This window comes from Myripristis murdjan, chromosome 24, assembly GCF_902150065.1.
Source record: "Myripristis murdjan chromosome 24, fMyrMur1.1, whole genome shotgun sequence".
Classification (NCBI taxonomy): Eukaryota; Metazoa; Chordata; class Actinopteri; order Holocentriformes; family Holocentridae; genus Myripristis; species Myripristis murdjan.
In genome coordinates, this window is record NC_044003.1 from 27,217,927 (window position 1) to 27,241,717 (window position 23,791).

Below are 23,791 nucleotides of genomic sequence, written 5' to 3' on the forward strand. Positions count from 1 at the left end.
AACTAATGCTTTTATTGTTCTTTTTTGAAGTTACTGGTCCTTGTCAGTGCATCTCCTTGAACTTTAAATATAATTGAACTGAAACAAAAATACACAAATATCTAGATAAATAAACAAATGAATAAAAAATAGAGAAAATATATAATAATAAATAAAAATAAATAAGATCACTCAAGCCTTGTTCGACTACGTTAGTGCCACCACCTACTGTAGACTAATAAACATACACATTCAGCATATTCAAGTCCATCAGTCCAAGACTGACTACTTAGGCCTGATGGTCCAACACTGAAATATATATCCAACCACAACGTAAGACCAAACAAATTAGATTGAAACACAAGCCCATGTTTCTGCTACACCACTTTATGGTAGCCTTTTGAGTGGTAGAATGAATTAGTTGTTTCCTTGGTGTGCTCTTTCTTGCCTTTATGAAAATTCACCATGGTTTACTGTTGCAAGAAAACTATTCCACCTAAAAAAGTGTTAGTTTTTTGGGTGGAATGTAAATCCATGGATCAGACAACAGAGGGTTTTGGGGGCTGTTGCGCTCTCAACTGCCAGGGAGTTAAAAAGTGAGAGCTTTGTTTTGATATACAACAACAAAGAGTGTCCAATAAAACCAGAGCAATCTTGCTTAACATAGGTAACTGAGCAGCCCTGATATGAAATCTGTACATCCTGTACATGCTTTCAGCTCTCTCTGTTTTCTGTTTGCTCTCCAGCACCACTGCTGCCCATGTTATTGTACAGTTCACCCAGAAGCTTCTGGATAAGCAGCTGCCATCACTGAGTGAGTCAGAGTTCCTCCATACAGTATGCGGGGCCTTCATCTTTGTCTGCAGGCAGATGTACAACACCTGTGAGGGGTTACAGGTCCTCCGACCATACGGCCTGCACAGAGCCATAGCTGCTGCCTGGAAAAAGGTACACACTTCATGACCACACACTTCATGATTTTCGAGATCACACTTAGCAACACACAGTGGCCTTCAAATCCACACCAAACTAAGGCCATGTCCACATGAACACAGATATTTTTGAAAACATAACTTTACGTGAATGCGCATACATTTTTGTGATATGAGCATATTCAGTGAAGCTGAGGAGTGACTGAAGCAGTTCGTTGACATCCCTGTGTTAGCTATAAATGCAAGAGCAAATATGGTTAAAGACATCATAGCAATGTCCAAAACTATGGAAAATGATGTGGACAGATAGAAACAAGGCTGAGTGGTTTATATGGACTGAGTGACAATACATGTGAATAAAAGTTGTTTAAAATAACTGCATGATCAAAGTTGCACTTGTGTGAGGTCAGCGTCCCACTGTGAGCATGCACAATGAAGCAAAGTTGTGCCGGTGACATAAGCATTTTCAAATTTTTCCTGTTTTCAAAGTCATAAAAGGAAAATTGAGTCCACTCTCGAGAGTGTTTTCCAAAAGTTGTGCTTTTGGTGACCAAAACACAATTTTCGTGTGTTTTGGTCACTGAACTGAAAAGAAAAAGGTGCATTTTCAGAAAAATACGTCTCCGTGCGGACATAATCTAAAATCAACATGGACATGATTGCTTTCCACACATCCTTGCATTTTTTTAAATTTCTTTTTATTTATTGCCTCATTCTCATTGGCTATTGCTGATCTCTGTTCATCTTTGATTGGTTGGCCACTCATCCAGTTCCGAATTGAGGAGGCACACGAGCGAAAGAAGGCAAAATACCAGGAGCTTGTGGAGATCTGCAGAGGGAATGGGCGGAGGGCCTGCTGTGAACCTATTGAGGTGGGCTGTAGGGGATTCCCACGGCAGTCTCTGCTCAGGCTCCTTGGCGTCAGAGGGTTGCAGGAAAGGAAAGCCACAAAGAACATCAGTGAAGTTGCAGAGCACACTTGCAGGTGGCTATGGATCAAAAGGGGGGACCCATGGCTGATCACCCCCAGCTGGGTCGCCCAGGTGAGGGTGTCTGCAGATCATAGACCCGAAACACCCGAGGACCCTGGGTTCTTCACTGAGGATGTGTTCATGCTACCCATCTATGTGGATGGTGATGGATCTCAGAGCCTGAAACTTAGTCTTGATGCTACATCTCTTTAATGCTTTTTTCTTGCAAGCATGCAAATGAAAATTATGTAAACATTACAGTGCTATAAAAAAAAAAAACAAAAAAAAAACTAAAAGTGAAACAGTGATGCATTGGGAACCAAAACCAAAAATAACTCCCGACCACAACTTCTGTCACACAGTTACAGAGGGATCACTGGACTGACGAGCTACCAATACTGGCCAGTAATACTGCTACCACTAGTTCTGTTAGACTGTAAATCCACATAGCAAAGTATGGAGAAAAATTTTGTGCAAACATCAAAACACACAGAAATGCAGGATCACAAACCAAAAACCAACAACCGCAACCTAAAAAATGAACATTGCAAAATATGGCAAAGTGCAAAAATGTGAAAGACAAAGAATTCAGATTTGAATTCAAACTCACAGTTATTGCAAACTAAATTTAAAAGTTTGAAACAAAGCAATAGAAATTGGTATGGCTTTTTCCAAGGCATATTCAATGCATTACTATGCTTTGGCAGTAAAGTATTGCATCTTGAAACTTGTGGTGTCAGTGTAAAAAATTTCCACTCTCACTTCCTCTCTGACATCACCCATTCTGTGTTAAAGATTAATTAGATGCCCTGATTGCTTGCTGTTGGCTTGCATGTACTGAATTGCTTCACATAACCTCCTTTCGCTGTAACAGGCTGCACCCTACTGTGGATCTCTATCAACCATCTGATATCAGCTTGCTACTCATGTAGTAAATATTAATTTGTTCTCAGGGCGCAGCAATAGTATCATTTAAATCTAAGCTGAAGGTCAGTTGTGACCTCTGCCTTTTCTTTACTGGACAGAGAGCACTAACTGATTTCTAAACTAACAATCTATTGTGAATAATGAAGGTAAAATACATGATCAGTAGTTTTGATCATTTAGTTTGTTGAAGATACACCAAAGTCAGAGCACAGTCAATATCAAATAAAAAAGAAAACAAATTACATTTGTTTATAACTGCTCCAAAAGGAAATAGTCTGAAATGAGTATCAAACAAACTGGGTCGTGGTATGGGGTATTGTAATCTTGACTACTAAAATGTAGATAGTTCAGGTCATCATCATGTTAAACAACTCATCATGAAGACTTCACAGATTCTAGGTTTTGTAGGACGTTGATCTGATCTTAATCGTGATCAGTCTGGTGAAAATCTCCAAATGTGCCACACACACACTCTTTATCTATACCTATGTGGTGAGTGATGAAAACTATGAGCTTTTTCTTCTTTCTTTCTAGACCAGCTCTTTGTCAGACAGGGTTCCTACCCCTGTACCTGGAGCCAGTGCTGGAACATCATCTCCATCTCAGGAACTGCAGAACATGTGAGGCTGTGTACATGAACACACATACACATACCCTCCCTCATGTTGTAAATTTCCTTCCCACGTCCCAACAGTCCGAGCTCCCAAATAGTTTGATAAATTTCAATTTTAATGTGTAAACATCAATACAAAGGAGATATGGAAAATTTGTTTGTATGTTGCTTGATAAATGTGGCCCAATATCTGGGTTTCTTCACGAACTCAGCTCTGTAGGAAATGAATGGACAATGACTGGTTGATCATGTTGCTTGTAGTGTAAGACTTGGTAACTATCTAACTCTCTCTCCGTCTAATTCTGTCTGTCTCTAACACAGGCTCTGGGAAGAGATGCTGTTGGACAGCCTGCTGAACTTTGCTGTCACACCTAAAGGCCTGCTGCTGCTCCAGCAGACAGGAGCCATCAGCGAGTGTGTTTCCTACATGTTCTCTCGCTTCACTAAGAAGCTACAGGTAGTGACACTGTACTGTACTGACATTTACAAGTTGATAATGATGACATCATGATGCAGCCACACTTCACCGCACTGAAATGTCACAATGATAACCTTTCACTGTTTGATCTGATGGGAATGCTATTGGTACAAGTCAAAATTTCAAACTTTGAAAGGTCATAACTGCTATTGTAGAGCACTGGTCTATATTGATGAGACATGCAGGGATGATGTGTCTTATCACTGAATGGCCCAAGCGAAGCAGCATGAAATATAACCAACATTACCTGACACCAAAGAGCAACAACAGTCTGACCCCTGCTAATCAATTTTTGGGGATTTTTTTTTTCCTGACATAATTTCTTTCTGTGCTCAGGAAGCCCGTTCATTCATTTTGCTAGCATTTTAAAGGGAATGTTCTTCCATTTTAGAATATTTCATATTAATTCACCCCCCCCAGCTGTTCTGTAGGACAGTAGTAGCTACATTCCTCCCATTGTTACTGAGTGCTGGATACTGACTGGTTGAGGTGGACTTCCCCCCAGCTAACTTTCTTCAAAATTACCACCAATTACCATTTACACCATATGCAGTGAAATCATGTCACATTTTTCAAATTGGGTGAACTATCCCTTGAATAAAACGGGGCTTGATGATAATCAATAGCTTCCAGAGCAGCTGCAGCTCACATACAGTAAGCCAGTTTTTGCTTCAACATTAAGTGCAGTAGGATGTTCACATTAAAAACTAACAAAATTAAAATCTAGCAAACTACCATAAGCAAACACCATGACCTTTATAAAATAATGAGACAATATAATTTTCATAGTACTGTACATCACCTTTATTGAAGCCCTGGATGAATTACCTTTGGTAGTGGCTCCATTCTAGGCATTCTAAAGAGAATTAATGTGTTCTTGTGAGTTTTTGCCTCATCGTCTTGATGTACAATCAGTTCACTGCAGCCACAACGTGATTACACCAAGGCCTTATTACCCCCAGCATGACTTATTACTGTTACAGCTAGTGCAAGCTAGGAATTGCTGATGTTTGTACATGAAAGTAAAAATGTAAATTTATTCCTTCATGGTTGGCAGAGAAAAAACACCTTAGGCCATAGCCCATATCATCTGTATCAAAAGAACATAGGCTATAACACTAAATATCAAAAGACTGTAGGCCCATATAACCCGCAGCGGTGTCAGGTCTGATGATAAGCCTTGGGAAAAAAGTAGTATTTCATCCCAGCATTTAATAATTTGATCTTCTCCATCTTTGTGACTCCGTGCAGATACTGCAGCAGCTCTCATTATCTTTGCATAGAGCCTTTGCTGCTTGTTTCTCGCTCAAGTGAAGCCTTTTCTGCCCATCAGCTTTGTCTGTTTCACTGTGTGTGTATGTGAGTGTGTGTGTGAGTGTGTGTATGCAGGATGTCTAAGCTTCTGTATTCATGTCAGTGTGTCAATGATAGGTCAATGATATCCTGTTTTTGCAAGATAGTTTTAAATGATGCTTGACATTACAGCACTGTTGAGCTTATGCCAGGTTAAAATACTGTCTGTATATTTATACTGTAAGCCACTGTCATCGCTACCCATAATTCATCCTGCTGAGGATGTGTTTACGTGTGGCTCTGGCTCCTCCTTCAGGCCACAGCCCCTGTTTAGCCTTTCCCAGCAGCCTGGAGGCAGTGACATGTTACACTGGGCATGATTCTGTGAAATTGCCACCAAGAAATAATTAAAAAGAGAAAGAAAGAAAGAGAGACAGAAAAAGAACAGGAAATTGGCAAAAGCTTAGTAAAAATTACAAGAACATGACCATAAAATTAACAAAAAATAAAAACATTTACAATGTGGTTTACAATGTGGTTTACAAAAGACCAGAAAATGATCAGAAAAAGCATAAAAAGCATAAAACTTATCATAAAATTAGAACAAATTTAGCTAAAAAAAAAAACAAGCAAATAAAAAACAAAGAAAAAACAAAACAGAAATCTATATTTAGAATTGTTATAATTCTACATTTAAAATTAAATTACAGTTAAATTACCATAAAATTTTGCTTACTAAACTAAACTCTTTCAAAATAGAAGTCTGCCTATGGGCTCCTGGGTTTCAACAGTAAGGGCCCTGTTCCTGCTTCCAGATGTCTTAGTATTGTCCATGCATCATTTCATATAGAGTCCACACACATACAGACAGCTGCTGTAAACCTGCCTAATCCCTGTAGCTTTAATTGAGTGCCATTTTTTACGCTGTCTTGGTAATTGCATCTCTGGTTCAACATTTCACTTTAATTTCAGAATGTAATTATATTTTGTCTATTTTTAGTGGTGACATTGTGTTATGATTAGTGAAGGGTCTGTACACTCAAAAATCAATTTGCAATTAGATTTCTCCTGTTTACACCCCCAGTGCCATTTTGAATGCTCGCAGTGCCGTAAGTATGCGTTCTGAATCACCGACTTCAGGTTCACTGTGCTGCTTTTCAGTCCGACAGAGGTTTGTTTGTGTCATTTTAAAGCAGTTTTCTCTCTCTGTGACGTCTGCCTACATTTATAGTGTGTTGTATTTGTAGTTGTTTAACTATACTGTTTGGTATTTAGATGCTAGTGTTGCTGTGGCTTGTGTGTGTGTGTGTGTGTGTGTGTGTGTGTGTGTGTGTGTGTCTGTGTGTGTATTTTCCACAGGTGAGCCGCTGTGAGAAGTTTGGATATGGGGTGATGGTGACACAGGTGGCAGCAACTGCTCCTGGAGTGATGGCACTGCACAGTTCAGGTACACACACACACACACACACACACACACACACTCACTTGCCACTAGTGGAGATTAGGCTTAGAAATGAGAAAAAAAAAATCACAAAAAGGACCAGAAAATTTGTAAAAACATTAGTAGAAAATTCCAAGAAAATTAGCAAATTATGAGTAAAAAATGACAAGAAAATAACCCCAATAATGGCAAAGAATTACCATAACATTACCATAAATCTGATAGAAAATTATAGAAAAAATACTTTTTTTAACTTAAAAAAACATAAAAAATCAAAACAAGGATTCTGGGTTTCAAAAGGGTAGAGGGTGTTTTCTATTGATGCTGTTCTATCTCTGTGATGTACATTGTACAATGTGTGCTATTTGCTAATAATTTGCTAATTGGAATATTACTGGCACATTTTCCTCCTGTTTATTTTGTCACCGAACACACACACCTCTGCTCTGCTTGGTTTCAGAAAATACATTAACCACACAAAAAACTGTTTTCATACAGGGTCTGTCATCTCCAGCCAAAAGCTCTTGAGTCATTAACATATCCTGGTTTCATCAGAGCTGAGAGGAAAAAAGAAAAGAAAAAACAAAACATCAAATCTAGCAGCAAATGATCCCAAGAAACACATTCGGCCATAGTAACAACAAAGTGTAAATATATTGCATTGCCAATTTGCAGCTACTGCACACATCCATAAATAAACTTAAGTGCAGCGATCCAATAAGAGAATTCAGGCTCATCAGGCAGGCAGCCCAGACAGCAGCATCCTTTTCCAAAATGCCCAAATGGATTGTCAGGCTGCTGCAGGGTGAAGTGCATACTAGATGTTTACCATCACTTTTAAAAGATGTAAAGATTAGGAGAGGATTAGATGTGCACGGAAGTGTGTTTTGGCAAAGGGAATTGTGTATTCCATTCACACATTTTAATGGCAAGAGGAAATGTGATCCATCAAAATTATATCTGGCATTCCAGGTATGAGAAACAATTTAATCCCAGGTGAAATTTTCTATCTCCATCCAAATTGTAGATTTCATGCCGCTATTCCCAGGGGAAATGTGGTATATGATCTACAGTTTGGGAACTCGAAATCAGGCATGGAGCGGCTAATCAGGAGAGGCGGGAAGATTCCCAGTGGGCCGAGCTGGTTGCTGGCTGCAAGGGCCAGTGAAGGGGTTGGCAAACAATAATTTTATGAATATATCCTTTAGGCTGCTCTTGCAAAAGCGTGGGCTGCTCTGCATCGCGCGCTCATACCCGCTGCTACTGATACACTTGTTCCACCGAAAATTAGCTATACCAGAGGTCAGCTCACAACAGAAACATCCAAATACTTGGAGGCCGATATGGAAGGTTGAGAGACGCCCCTGGGATTGACCAATTTTATTTTATATATATATTTTTTAATCATGTTTTAGGGTTGGATATCTTTAGGTGTGAACACAAGAAATGATTTATTTTTCTCATCTTTACATAGACTATCGATCTATCTGTCTATCTGAGTGCACTTTTACAATATTCTCATATTTGTAAAAAAAAAATAAATCAAACTAAAGCTGTGAAGCCACTTATTTGTACAGAATTGGAAATGATGATGTTCTAGAAAGACACTCTCTATACAGGTTGAAGAGAATAGGGCTCTGCTTAGTAAAGCTGTAATTATACTTCTCCATTAAAATTGGTTGTGAATTTAAGTGGGCAGATCTGTAGCATCAAAGCCCTGGGCTGAAAAGGAGTCCCACTCTCGTGAAATTGTCAGGTTTAGCTCAGGATCTTTGGAGGCTACTTTATGTTACTTTGTGCGGTGCCGTCGGCCAATCAGACTGGTGTTGTGTGGCAGGCTTTGTGCAGGCGCTCGTGGTGGAACTGTGGTCGGCTCTGGAGTGTGGCAGAGAGGACATCAGGGTGGTTCATCCCAAACCTACACCCATGGACCCCATAGACAGGAGCTGCCTCAAGGTATGCTTTTTTTTCCTTTTTTTCCCCCAAAAACAAAGGAAAGGAGCGAAGAACAAAAAATACTGGAACATTAGTTAAAATACTGCAAGGAATGTGCCTTGAAAATAGCATAAAATGTTAGAAAATTACAGGAAAACTTTATTTGCAGGGATCTATGTTAACTTTTTCCCAAAGAGCACATGTGCCCCTGATTGAAAAAAAATTAGCAGCACACAAAAAAATTTAGAGGATCTTGTAAATATTTTTTTTTGGTTCGCACATGCCTATTTTTGGATGAGGCAGAGGCTCAAACAGCATTTTTGAATAATACGTTTACTCATAATTTCTCCATTGAAATTGCTGGTATGGTCATAAAAAGCTGAATTCCTTGGTTCTGGTCTGAGAATTCAGATCAGGACAGACTCGAGGATTCAGAGCCAAATAAATCTCTTGGATATGTGTGATAATGTGCTGGCCATCTCTCTCAGTAAAACTAGTAAAGTGAACATGGATGGTCAGTGAAGTGTGAACTGTGCCTGGCCACCAGTGAATCTAAAGCCTGTTTTATCAGCGGGTCAGCGGCCATGGCAGGTATGAGCAGATGAGTCCATCATAGCTGCGACCTGGTAGGAGAACCGAAGCTGAAATAGTAGTTTTACATCAGCTGGGGATGAATCAAGGCTTCATAGTAGTACCTAGTACATGACAGTAAAAACAAACTTTATTTATGGAGCACTTTTAAAAATGAAGTTACACAGAATTTTACAGAATCACTAAGGCAGACCAAAAAAAAAAAAAAAAAAAATCACAGAAATAGCCCAAAAAAGCATTACATTTAAGATACTTTAAGGAGGTCATGCAGTTAAGATGTTGGTTATGTATCTGGGCAAGACGTTTTCTGTAAAACTGTAAAATAAATTGTAAAACTCACCAGCAGACTGGCTAAAATAAGAGAAACATGGTCCCATTTTTTTAGCGTGTGTTAGAAACCTGGCAGCTGCATTTTGCACAAGCAGCAAACAGGACAGCAATCTCTGATAAAAAACATGGATAACTTTCTCAAGGTCTGTGAAGGACAGAAAGGACCTCATGTCAGAGACGCTCTTTATCTGCAGTAAACAGGACTCTACCAATCTGGGACCGTAGTGATCAAGCCTCTCAAATTATAGTGCTAAAAGTGTTCTTATGACTAAAAATGGTCACCACTCAGAGCAGGACACAGGAGTTAGATATCAAGTATCCTAAACATACTCTAAGTATATTAGTAAGAGTATTGAGTAGGAGTAGGAGTTCTCCTTTGGGAATGAAAGACATCAGTATTTTATGATGCAACCACAAACTGAAACTATAATGATGGCAGAAAAATGGCAAACTGACTCTACATCAAAACAAGATTAATTAAAATCCAACTAGTTATGTTAACTTGATTTTTCCTGCAGCAAAAAAAGCCTAGTTGAACTCAAGTGTATTTGATATAGCGTGTGATCCTAACTCTGTCTCTGAAGCTTTACAGAAGGCACACATCCCTGTGCAGGTTAAAAATAGACAGAAAAGTATAAATTTGAATCTTACTCCCCAAATTTGTTTAAGCAACTTATTTATTAGTAATATGGGATGGTGTGCAGTTTTCTGGTTGCAAGGAAAATCAAAGTATGTCTTTAATTTCCTCAGAGAGCACATGATCATCAGGTAGATGGACTAATGTTGTCAGGACAAGCTCAGTTACATAGATGCCATCTCAATCCACTTGGTATTTTTAGTAAATCAGTTTTATCCAGTCTCTGTAAATCGACGCTGTGGTAACTCTTGGTCATTTAGGACTCCTCTGCAGCTCTCTACAGGCTGACATATGACTGCTTTTATAGGAACAGGAATACCATGCTTGTATTTCTCCTAAAAGTAGGATCAAATTTACATGATTCTGAGAATTTTGGAGCACTGTTATTCTACTCTGAGATGCTTGATCACCACAGGCTTTGATCACTGAGAGGAGGTCAAGCATTACACCCATGGTTTTAGTGCCTGGCTCAACATAGGCCAACAGGTTGCCAGTGCTGCATTTAGCTAGCACTTTCCCGAGCCATCCATCTCACCTGCTCAGATGAAAACCTATGATCTCACATTCTGATTTTGATTTTCATGTTGTACTTCCAGTCGGAGTGTTGCATGGTACTGTATGATTTGAAACGCTTCTTTGGGGTGATGAAATATTATCCCAACCGAGTTAGATAAATAAAAAAACAAAAACAAGAGAAAAAACACACATGTCTGTCAAGTAAAAGCTAAAAACTAAGGTGCTGAAAGGTTGGCAGAAGCATGTTTTTCATTCAATAACCAGATGACAAAGATAGAAAGTAGGTTTGATGGAGCATGTCCTCATCCACACATGAAAAGTACAATAAAGGACATGAATCTGTGTCAGCTACAGTGTCTCTGAATATGTCATGCATTATTTTACCTGAAAATATCAAATTAAATAAATTGACATTAAATGCTGTGTTCCTGTTGTAGACTAGCAGTTTCGCAAAGTGACACAGAATGATACAAGACCAGTGGAGCACTACAGAGGCCCACATGCCCTTAGATTCATTTGTGTGGTGTGACGCATGAAAAAAGTAGCGCACACAAACAGGTAGTAAAATTGCACCTCTACCTCTGCAGGTCTGTGATGTGACGAACTAAACCACCAAACAGGCAGGAACAGATGAAAGAACATACATAGAAACCACAGATACAAAAGAAGAAAAAAAAAATGCTATTTTTACTTTCACAGCAATGGAAAAAAAGACTTTGTTGCTTATCAGTTAAATAAAGAAAAAGGATGAGTGTGTGCATGTGTCAGTTTTTCCTTTGATTCCCGTGTATTTCTCTGCTCTCCTTGATCCAGTGAGAGCAAGCAGACATCTTCCTGTGGTTGATTGCTCTCCGGGCTGCTGCTCTGTTCAGATGTTCACATGATGTGCGTGTGTGTAGGTGTGTGTCAGGTGTGGATCTTGACTGCATCCCATGTGTCTTCCTTATTGCTTGTTTCCCCTCCTCCCTCACAACCAGTTCTCTCCTTCCAGGAAGTAACTGGAGGGAAGCAGGTAAACAAAAGGAGGAAAGGGAGGGAGAGAAGGAAGCAGAAACAAACAGAACGGGGACAGTTGTTTCCTTTTGTCGTCGTCATTACAGATGAACTGGGCCTATCACAAATGACACTAACACACTAATATGCTCACAATAAATATAAAACTGAATTAGCTTTATATGCATTGCACTGGTATCGCAGTTACACTGATGTAAGGTACTTGTGAGATTTGAACAAGAAAGAACCAAGAAAGAACTTATTAACTTTTCATGCTGGTTGGTCAGAAGTGGGCGTGGTCGATCACAAAAAGGCATATAACTTCCAAACAGATTAACATAATGTGATAAAATTTTATGGAAACCTTGGTCATGGCAAGAAATGGCAAGAAAGAGCCAACTCCATCGATTGGATGAAATGGAATGTGACAGTGCATATCTTGAGCGCTGCACTGCATTGGTGGAGGTATGCACTCTACTGAGGGACAGCTTTCTAGTTTGTATTATAATAATAAGTTTATGCATGTTTTTTTGGCAAGGTTTTTAGGGGAAAAAAAACTTGGAAGAGAAAACAAAATTAATGTTTAAGAGAATAGGGTTTGAATTTGTCTTTTATTGTATGTTATAAATGAAGTGTTTTATAAACCTTTATGGATCAAGCATTACAATAATGTAGGACAGTTTGGAAGCTGCTTCATTTGTTTCCCACAGTGTTGAAACAGCTTCCTTCCAGTGTGTAAAAGTGCTCACATCATGTCAGTTTCTTTATATTGCTTTCCAGTTCTTTGTACAGCTTCTTTTGATTTTAGTATTTCTTACATTTTTCCTAATGGACAAAAATGTACACATCTGCATGCTTGCTTTCTTTAATGAAAAAGCGAAGGCAGATAAGAAAATGCTGTTCAGCTGAAGCCTTGTTTTTAGTCTCTCTGGCTTTCTCTCTGTGGCCCATTGTCGTCATCTCTCTTTTCTCTCTCTGTCTCTCCAGTCGTTCCTGTCCTTGGTCAACCTGCTGTCCTCCTCTCAGTCTGTGTGGGAGCTGCTCAGCCACCAGCCTCTCGCCAACAAGAGTGAATACACCCTGCGAGAGATTCCAACCTCCATACCTGTGAGTCTATACATACATACACAACACAACACAACACAACACAACAAACACACTATTTTCCAGCATATAATGTATCTCAGTCTGGGTGTAGTGCCTTGCTCAGCCATTTGGGGGCATGTTTGCACTTTATTTTCCCATCATGCACTGCCCACGCAGAAGTTGCACCTCAAAGAGGTCTCCTGCTTCTCCCTCAACACTTTCAAGATGATGAACATTTTCCACCGTACACATTACGAGCCTCCACACCGTTTACGTCTCCCACCACCAGCACCACTGAATTCCTCTTCACAGCCTCTCATTTTGTCCCACAGGATTTGATTGACAGGCTGATTGCTGTGAATTCAGATGCGAAGATTCATTCCCTGTTTAACTATGAGCAGTCTCACACGTTCGGCCTGAGGTGAGCTTGGTTTTTTTTTTCATATTACAAAATATCAGCGGGGAAGCACAGCAGGGACATGCATTAGTGAGCGGCTGCAAATGCATGTATTGAGTGCCTCGGCATCTGATTAACACCTGGTGGCTTCACACACACTCACATATACACATACACACACCACTGGCAAATAGCAGACTGACATGGCGCTTAATACTTTGATTACCCAGCGCTGAAAGGATTCCTCTGGATGAGAAATTAATGAGTTGGGCTGTGGGTGTGTACGTGGTTTTTCTACATTTATGAGGACCAAATACAAAGATAGAAAGTAGGGTTGTGCATCTCACCCACTGATATGCAGATATGCAGCTCGATACATCTTTAGTGATACAGTACATTCAGATGCATTTTAAGTAGTCAACAAATCAGTATGATACAGTTCATCTCCATCACGATGCAATGCAACAGTGAGAGTCTTTTTATTTTGATTCTACTAATGCTGTAGTTCTGCTATTAGCTGCTAGAAGTAATCCTGATAGAGTGACTAAATCCAGTAACAGGACAGATGTCTGTCAACATCTTTGAGGAAACAAAGTGGAAGAAAAAAAGAAAGGGGAGGCTGGGGTGAGCGCTTGTTTTCCTTGAGTGAGGGGAGCAGGGATCATGTGACCTGATATGACCTTTCAAACTCACACTCAGAGGGGCGGTGCAGGGGTGGAGAGAATGGAGACAAACATTCACAAGGGGAAACTTACAAGTTAGTCGATGCCAGAAATAAAACCTATGCATGTCACACTGAGATGTAGCGACACTAGGGGTAGCATTGATTTTTCCACAATTCACATCCAGGTTTGTACTGATACAGGCTGTCATAATTGATTTAGCTGCATCTTACACATTAAACCCGGCGCATCTAGATGCAGCAGTGAATCATCACCCCCCAAATAGAATGCTGATCAGGTGAGGCATCAGGTTAATACTGCAACAGGAAATTTTTAAATAAGTTTAAAATAAAGAAAACTCAAGATTCAGCACACATTATCAGCCTGTGTGTGTTTTTGTGACTGTGTAGGTAAGTGTAAGTAAGTAAAGCTTTATTTACATAGCACCTTTTAAACACACAGCTACAAAGTGCTTCATACACACAAGAAAAAAAAAAAATTAAATATAGTAAAATAATAATAAGTAGTACCAGATACTATCCTAAACTTTTGCCCAATGGAAAACCAAAAAAAGCAAGTAGAGTCAAGCTGAGTAGAGTTGATACAGTGTAATGGAAAACACCCTAACAGTAGACTTGCTGCCTGAAAGAGGAAAGCTGTGTATTGTAGTTTAAAGGTTAAGAAGGGGTTTTATTTGGGCTTGGGGTTAAAATAACTCTGAGGACTAAGTAGAAGTCAGGGAATGAATACAGTCAATGAATGCCCTCGGTCTAGCAAGACAACATGTTTGTGTGACAGATATAATGTGTGCTAGAGAGAGAAAACGAGATAGATACAGGAGTTTCTTTGCCTCTATGTCCACACACACACACACACACACACACCTACACACCTGTCTCAGTGTGTGTGCGTGTGCGTGCACACATGCGGGGGCTGCTGTGCACTCTTTTTAGAGACTTGCTGAATTCCAGTACATTTGACTTGTTTGGAGCCCTGCTGTTAGACTGACTCAGTCTCTCTCCCTCTCTGTCAGTCAGCCCACTGCTATTCACACCAAGGAGCCAGTTAAAGGAATCAGACACTCAATTCATTTACACTCAGTCTGATAGACTGACTGGCAGACTTACACACAGAAAGTTACACTCTCACGCTCACTCTGCAGAGAACCACTGGCTTCATAAAGATAGAGGCTGTCCTTTAACTCTAGCAATGAAATTATTACTAAATTAATATTGAGACATCATTATAATTACCTTAAAGGAGTACTTACCTTAAAGGGATATCATAATGCATCATTTTTTATCAAGTAGCCTACTCCCCATGTGCTGCCTTCAACTCCCCAGCGAAGAAAGTTAACTCACAAGCCTTCACGGTAAACTTGCATTGCCAAAAAGCTAGCCATCACTGATCCGATGGCTGAGAAATGGATCTATAATGGAAATAGGATCTATAATTTTGTGCTTTTACAACAGAAAAATGCTGTCAAAAGTTCTGTTTAAAAAGCTCACACTCATTGTGTTGCATAATCCAAGTCTCTGGTTTTCAGTTGTATGCTCAGTACTTACCACACATGTTTGTTCAAATGTTACTGCAAAGACTACTTACGCAAAATTCTTACGTGTAGTCATGAAGCGTGTGTGCACAAGAGTGTCCGTCCAAGCTGCTCGTCACATATGCATTATGAGTATCCCTTTAAACAAAGAGGATCATCACCCAGAGACCTCTGTCAGCCTCTGCAATGTAAATTACATTTGCACTACAAGGCAAATCTGCTGGATTACTTTATGACATAATGGGGTTGATTTATTAAGGATTTGCAGGACTTTCTAATGTGCAGATGAGAAAAACAGCATCTGTCCTTGATTTACCAAGGTGCCGCAGCGTAGGTTGGCACTGCTGAAATCAAAGGAGAGCCGCACCACTGAAAATTGCGTGTGCAGCCAAATGTATATGGATTTTAGGGTGTTCTAATATGGGACTGCAAAAACAGGGGAGGAGGAAATGGAAATTCATTCAAATGACCCGCTCATGACATCGGTGGTCAGTGAGGCAAAGATGCGGCAAAGGAAACTGCACCTGTTAGTTACCGCCTTTTAAAAACTCTTAGCTGGTTTTCGGCACCTTTGATCGGTTCAGCCTGTCTTTGAATTCAACCTGGTGCATAGACTCACGCCAGCTCACATTAACTGTGTGAGGCACAGATCTTGGTGTCACTGAGATCTGATATCAGTTGTGTGTGGACAAAAATCCAAATGCAGATTTTGAAAGCAACGTCATTAATTTACAGCATAAAACGCCACAGTCCCCCTTTTATGCACAGATACAGTACGAATCCATACATGAAAGGTAAGTGTTTCGCCTGTTATCTCAAAGCTGGATGCAAAAAAATTGGAAATCCAGTACATAACATCAAAGTTGTTTTCTCCACGGTGTGTGAAGAGCTCAGAGGCGATGCATTCCCACCAGTATTGCTGCGTTCTCAGAACATTTCCCTCTGAGGAACAGCCTCTGATTAGTGCCCATCTTGTAAACAGAGACATGTTTCTTGATTATAATGTATTTTTCAAAGTGTCTGTCTCTGGTTCTGAAAGCCATTTTGCTTCTCAGACATGTGCCAGGCGCCTTGTCCAGCCACAGGTATTAGCAGCAGTGCATTGAAATTAAATCAACTGTGGCTTTGCTCATTTATTACCAGTCATATTACCATATTGCCAGTCTTGGTAAATCACGCACTAAATTGAAAAACTGTGGTGACTCCAAATTTTGCACAGTACAACCCACTTATGAAAAAACAAAAATTGAAAATGTCTGAAATCACATAATATAAATTGAAAGACTTAAAGGTGAATAAGAAATTTTGCACTGAAACATAAATTTTGACACTGCTTTTGGAGGTCTGTATTAATAACTACTGGCTCAGTGTTATGGAGCCTCTAAACTCCCCACACTGTTGTGCTGAGTCTCATCAATTAAAAATGGTGGCCTTCAAGAACTGAACTAGGTGTAATAAAATATCTTCTTCTAAGCCTACAAAACAATTTGAATCATCATCTCATGTGAGTGAATGCTATGTAAATTATACCTGAGAGAATACACACTCTTATTTTTATTATTTACAGTAATGTTATTTTTGGCCTTTAATTGGTCATTTAAATAAAATATCCGACACTCAGCAGTAAGAGCTTTTGATGATTTCCACCAGGTGATGCAGGTTTATATTCACATAAATAAAATTTTAATGCAACCATAAAAATTTCAAATCTGTATCACTGAGAGATTCTGTGGAGTCTGTGATATCTAGCCAAGGGAGATTTGGAAACTGTGACAGACAACATGAGGCCAAGCCATGAATTGTTCAATTTCACCTGAAGATTTGAATTGGAGTAGCAGCAGTGCGTGTTTTATTTTTTATGCTGTTTTACATTATTTGCACACTTCCATTACTTTTTGGTCCAGTTTGACCGTGTCTATTCTTATAGAACACAGAACAGAGAACATGCTGATGGCTGGTTACCAGCTGCTCATGTAATTGTATTACAAAGAGCCTCACATTTACCTTCATTTGTAGTCAGTACGTTTACATACACACAAGATTCACACTATTGTGAGTGACCTGAGGCCTGTATCACGAAGCGGGATTAAGGTGTTAGCGAGATAACTTCAGGCTCAACTCCGGATTTTCTGTATCACAAAGCTGGTTCACCTCTGATCGGGATAGGAAACCTATCCCAAACCTTTATAGTATTGAATCCTATATAAAGCACCGCCCCCTGGCCAATCAGCTGTTTGCCAAAACGTGGCCTGCCCAATCACTGAGTCCAAATAAAGAGAGCATTACGGGGTGAAAGGATTTTCCTTGACCAGTCATATCCGTAACATTTTGCCGACAACTCTCTGTATGAGAGAGAGGCTGTAATACTGATGTGAAGCAGCTTCAGCCTGGCTAACAGCTGCCTGCCATACACAGCTGACACTCTGTAGGAGAGGAAAACACACATGAGAGACCATTAAAGGAAATTTGATAATTAAAAGTATTTTTAGAGGCATTTCACAACATTTTAGGGACATTTAAAATGGCACAATTAATTAGCTCTAAATATTTTTGGGGGGCAAATTATTCCTGGGTGAGAGAATGGGCCTGATTGACAACTTGCTGATGCAAATGTGAAAAAGGATCATTCGTCCCCTTCATTCAAGAGGGCGAGTCGGCCTTTATAGTTGCCTTTTGTTCCTGTTCTAACGCAGCTCAGTATCTGATTTTATTCAGGCTATCAACCTGATGTACTGACGTGATTGAATTTTGGCGTCTGCTTTATTTTATTATAGCCTGTATAGCAGGCTATAATAAAAAGGCAAACTTACCAAATGCAATGATGTTCTTGTGTTTTTGTGTTTTTACTTGCTCCCACGTCCTTTTAACCCCTGAGGTGTCACACCTGGAGGAATTCAACTATACCTGTCATAAATGAGGCACATCTGTGCAGTGCAGTGAGTTCATGGGTTCCAGCGTCAGATGTGGACTTGAGCCATCGATGTGTAACTTGCGCATTTGTGCAGTCGGCAATACATTGCTAAGCATTCTGCCTTCTCTTCGCGGCAGCCACTGTGTTCGATTTAGTGTGTAAATGTTGTTTTTCCTCCTCATACTTTTCCAGTATAATATGCTGCTTCCCCGCCATGAATTATTACTGTGCTTTTTTCCTTGTCGCTCATGTTTGTGATTGGTCTGCTGCCTCGGAACCCGCCCCTTATACGTGCGCATTCACAGCTCTTGATGAGGCAAACCTGGATCGAGTGAGCGAGTTGATAACCAGCATCGTGATACCGGTTATCCCTGATCACCATGATCTCGATTAGTGTATCCGGATAGGTCTGAGTAATCCAGCCAAAACTAAGCTTACTTCGTGATACAGGCCTCAGGTAAGGGCAGGAAATCAGGTAACATGTTTACAACTTACCTTACTCTGATTACTCAAAATCCCTGTAAATATGCAATCCCCAATAATTTACTGTGTTTATCCCATCAATTTCCTCATCCACCTTCTACCCTTGCACCTACACACACCTAACAAGCCACTCAGAAATCAGCGTAAGGATTTACTTGGCACAACAATCGGGTTTGTCCAGGAGAAATCCAGCCGATTTTCCTTAATCCCTTACCCCAATCATGGAAATTGGCTTTCACATTCACACACACACCGACACCCACACACACACAAACATGCACCCTAAAACCCTCCACTTTCACACACACTATCTACTCCTGTGTGATAAAGGGTCTGGGTCTCTGCAGTGATCTCTAGTGTGAATTCATCATCACTGTTGAATTATAGATGGCTCAACTATTAGAGGGAGAGCCAAATATGAGATTAACTTTTCATTCATATCTGTCCTTAAAAGTGACAAGTGACATTGTTCTTGACATCTGGGTTATTTTAGACAGCTGCTGTTTGAAGCTGCACTGACTGGGGTTTAGTCCACTAATTTGGCCGTTTTTTTTTTTTTTTTTTTCTGTCTCCATGTTTTCACCCCATTCTGTCTGTGTGTCTGTTTGCAGAATATTTCAGAAAGTTATAAATAGATTTACACAGAACATTGTGGAAAGGCTAATCATAACTCAAGAAAGAACTGATGAAATTTTCGTGCTGATTGGTCAAAAGGGTTGTTGGTGGGTGTTGCCGATCACAAATAGGCGTGAATCGATGCACATAACACTGCAAGATTTTGTGGAGAGGCTGATCCTGGGCCACGGCAGAGCAGATTTTCTTTTCATGGTATGAAGTCCTTCTCTGCTCTCTGCTTACGAGGTTGGTTTGCCCTGGGTTTGAGATGGTGTCAGGAAACTAACTGCACCTGAGTAGTTGAGGCCTCAGCCTATTTAGGTGTCGTTCTTGTTGACCCCTTCTCTTTTTGTTTTTTTCCCCCCTCTTTTTGTGAGTCTCTCCATTTCTGTATTGTCAGAGAATTGAAACAAGCTCAAATTCCCATTGTCTCACATTACTTTACATCACACATGACCTCACCACACATGACGTTGCCATAAGCCTAGCTCACCTCTTGATGGAATTACACAGACCACAGGAGTGGTGGTCCAAGATCATGTATAGTGTGTATAGTAAACACACATTAGAATTTAGCACCACCAGACCTGAATGAATGCCTAGAATTTTTTCTTTACACTGAATTTGCAATTCACAATTCTGGAACCAGGCCAGGAATAGATATAAGCCAAATTTCACCACATTAACTAATACTCTCATCCAGCAGTTGTTTTTGTCTAAAGAAAACCGCAGCACCTAAGGTGAGTCAGGATATTTTTTGTCCTGCTGTACGGAAAACAGTATTGGTGTGCAAGTGTCCATTATAAACCATCATTTTCTTTAAATTTCTGTGCAAATAATCTGCACAGATATTTGTGCCTGGTGTGAAACAACCTTAAAACTCTCTCCCAGGCTTGGCTGCTTACGCTGTAGCTCTTCAGTTTGAATGAACGTCTATTTGCAGGACATAGGTTCGATGTTTTGAGTAGGTATTAGTAATGCATCACGTCGATGTGTCATAGATCTGTACTGTTGGGCTGAATGTTGAGCACCCCTGTTCCCTGTCCATTTCAAATCTCTCTTGAAAACAAAACAAACGAAAAAAAAAAAAAACATCAAACCAAATGCTGCAAATATCAAAAACATGTTACTGTAGTATTGCTGTTGCCTGGCAAATGAAAGGTGCTTGGTGATGTCAACAGCACCGGTCTGTTTGCCTCCTCTAAACTCACTCAACCCCTGATGGCACACGTACTCACTTGTATGTGGAAATTTATGTTCAAGGTCTAAAGGCTTTTAGTATTCAATCCACAGGTGCAGTTTGGGATTGGTGTGGTGGTGTCTGTAAGGTGTGTAATATAAATATGATGTACACTGTTAAATGTAGAAAACAAAGTTTAGATTTTTGAAAAGTGCAGGGGATCATGCAGCCTCTCATCTATGCTGACTCAGACACGTGGAACACATTAAGTAAGCAGAGATCGGTGCATTCTGTTTTGAATTGAAGACTTTGGACATGCATCATTCACCCCACTTAATAAAACCCTTCTGTCCAGTCGACAAAATGGAAGGAAGCCAGTCTCTGTGCTACGCTGTAGGAAACAAGGAGAGGGTTCAAGGCCTGACAGACCTGCAGCCTCACGCTGGGCTGCTGTCAGAGTAGCAGAGGAGAGCTGTCAGTCACACAGGCCAAGCAACCAGCCGCTCCAGCTTTAAAGGATAGGTGTCCTTCACAAGGGCTCGCTTACTCGCTTACTCTCACTCATTTTCACTAAAAAACTATTGCAATATTATATTGCAAATATTATGGTAGCGATAATATTGTGATATCTGTACAGTTATCCTTAAAATAATGTCAGTCAAAATTTATTTTCGACATTGTACACTTGACCAAAATATGAATGTAGATTCACAGATTCAAAGGCAACCAATTAGTCTGTCTACAGTCATCTCGCTGTTTCTTCATTCCCCTCAATCCAGGTCTAATTATTAATGTCATTCCTCTCTCTTTACCAATTAATTTAGCCTACGTGTATCAGGATTCCCACGCATCCTGGAAAACCTGTAAATTTATAGACCAGTTTTCCAATGAAAGAAAACACCTGGAAAATTGGAAAAGTGATTAAATGTTGTGGAAATATTAGTGAGATCCTACTTAATTATAAAGTTCAAACAATCAAACAGACATATGACAACATGCCATTTACCATGCTGTCTGACATCCAGCGCAATTAGCCATTCATTTTAACATTTTAGGATAAAGTGATTAACCAATTAATCAAAAACATTAGGGGCTCTATTTTAACAATCTTAGAGCACAGTCTGAAGAGCATGGTGCAAGCGCATTTAAAGCATTCCCTTTTGCTATTTTAACAGCATACAAAAGGGTCGTTGTGCCAGGTGTATGGTTCAAAGGGGTTGTATTTTGCATAACATGTAGTAAGCCAAGTACGCCAATGGTGCATTTGCCAGGTAGGAAGGAAGGCTTGTCTCTGCTCATGCATGAAGTTGAAAGCACATGAGCAGATCATCTACGGCAACAGCAGGACTCCATCAAAGCTCCCTGAAGTGAAACAGGCATCTCTGTGTGCGTAACAAGGCATGTAGGCGCCCATGACTATCTTGATAATGTGCCCTTAAAATTGCAGAGAAAACGGCACCACTGACTACAGAGCTGCTTTTTGTTGCTCAGTCATGTTCAACTGCCTCGAGATAGCAACGCACCAGCAATGCACCTGACCACACCTCATTTTCAGACCAACACACCCATGGGCACTCATACACAAATAAATCTGAGACATCACTTGAAACTACCACTATTACAAAAGGAAACTACATCCTCAGGTAACAACAACCTGCTGATTTTCTGAGAAGATGGCAACCTGTATCCTTCATCGTTAGTTAATGTTAGGCTAACTCTGCTAGTATCACACAGCAATAAAGACATGCTACTGTGTATGATTAACAAAAAAAATCGACGAATGCAAAGCTGATGAAGTTTCAAATAAAATGTTGTTGGAAGGAAGGCTTCTCTGCTGAGGAAAATGGATGTTGTTGTGGACGGTTTGCCCATTAAATTCACTGGTAGAGAGCCATGTAAGAATTCACTTGTACCAGAAAAACTGGAGTTTAACACAACTGATCTTTTGACAACTTGACAATACTATAAATATAATAAAACACTGATAATTTTATCCCAATGTTTTCATAATTGCATATTGACCTAGACCTTAAAAAATAATCAACAGATTTATTGACAGTGAAAATGTAGTTGCAGCCCCATCTAATTTCTTACATCTTCCTTATTCCCATATGAGAAAAAACAACAGCAACAACAACAAAAAAGACTCAGCTGCGTTTTGTACTCCACTTTGTCTGGATTGTTCCACATGGCTGAGTGTACTGCTCTAATCATGATTCCTCACTCCTCACAATACCACTTGCCCTCTCTATGTCTTCTCTGCATGTTCATATTGTTGCTCCTTGTGTGTGTGTGTGTGTGTGTGTTGCAGGCTGCTCAGTGTGCTGTGCTGTAATCTGGACTCCTTCCTGCTGTTGGAGAGTCAGTACAACATCAGCGCCTTGCTGCTGCAGAGTCAGGGGGAAAATGTCACGGAGCCAGCTGGTGCTGACAGGTACCACCACAAAAATACATACTGTAGATTTATCACCAAAAAATAAACACTTTTTTATATTTTTTTATTTTAGTCATACTTTCTTTGGACACTCCCATGTAGATGTTCACCAGAATGTATATTCCAACAGCATATTGACATAGCTATTGACATTCTGTTGTATGTGTTTGCTGAATTTTAACAAACATGAAGGCCTCACTGACATTATTGCTGAACCCCTGCTGTGTTATTATGAAACCCACCAGATTTCTGAGCAAGATCTGCTACGGTTGAGGGTAGTTTTCTGGTTGGCTGAGGGCTTTCTTGGACATGCCCACAGGGTTAAGGTTAGGCATATGGTTGGGTGAGGGCTTATGTCAAATGTATTTTAGTGAATGGGCAGCTTGCTCAGAACTCCTGTGGGATCCATAATGCAAAATGTAATGTATGAAATGCAATTAATGGCTTACTGATAGTCTGCTGAACTCTTGTTGATATTTAATGGGGCTGCACGATTAATTAAAATCGTAAAGCAATATCCAAATCGCAATAGCACCCACAATGTTTATATAAAGATGATGGTAAAGGTTAAATTTTATGATAAAAGGTTAAATTTGACAGTATACCATTATAAATGATGTACTGTGGAGCTACAGAGATGCTCTGGCATACAAATCACTTTCTCCTGATGTAAAACAACATGATGGTTTAGTGCAGACCCCAGGTAATCCCAGCTGAGTCACCCAGAAATCAGGGGTGGAGTCCTTTCCTCTAAACTGAAATCAATATTTTTTTGGTCAGTAAAAGCCTCTGTTACAATGAAAACTGCCTCTTTTCTTTTATTATTGTCCTTCCC

General features: G+C 39.9%; 1 protein-coding gene across 1 annotated transcript in view; it reads left to right on the plus strand.

The window, feature by feature from the left end:
- The window catches only part of tbc1d32 (TBC1 domain family, member 32), a 108,858-nt gene that overhangs the window by 25,774 nt on the left and 59,293 nt on the right, over positions 1-23,791 (plus strand). Inside the window, exons 17-24 of the mRNA XM_030047443.1 lie at positions 726-927; positions 3,344-3,429; positions 3,744-3,879; positions 6,553-6,640; positions 8,472-8,590; positions 12,624-12,743; positions 13,055-13,143; positions 22,834-22,956. Of these exons, the coding sequence (XP_029903303.1) occupies positions 726-927; positions 3,344-3,429; positions 3,744-3,879; positions 6,553-6,640; positions 8,472-8,590; positions 12,624-12,743; positions 13,055-13,143; positions 22,834-22,956 (963 nt within the window). The remainder of the gene's footprint in view (positions 1-725; positions 928-3,343; positions 3,430-3,743; positions 3,880-6,552; positions 6,641-8,471; positions 8,591-12,623; positions 12,744-13,054; positions 13,144-22,833; positions 22,957-23,791) is intronic.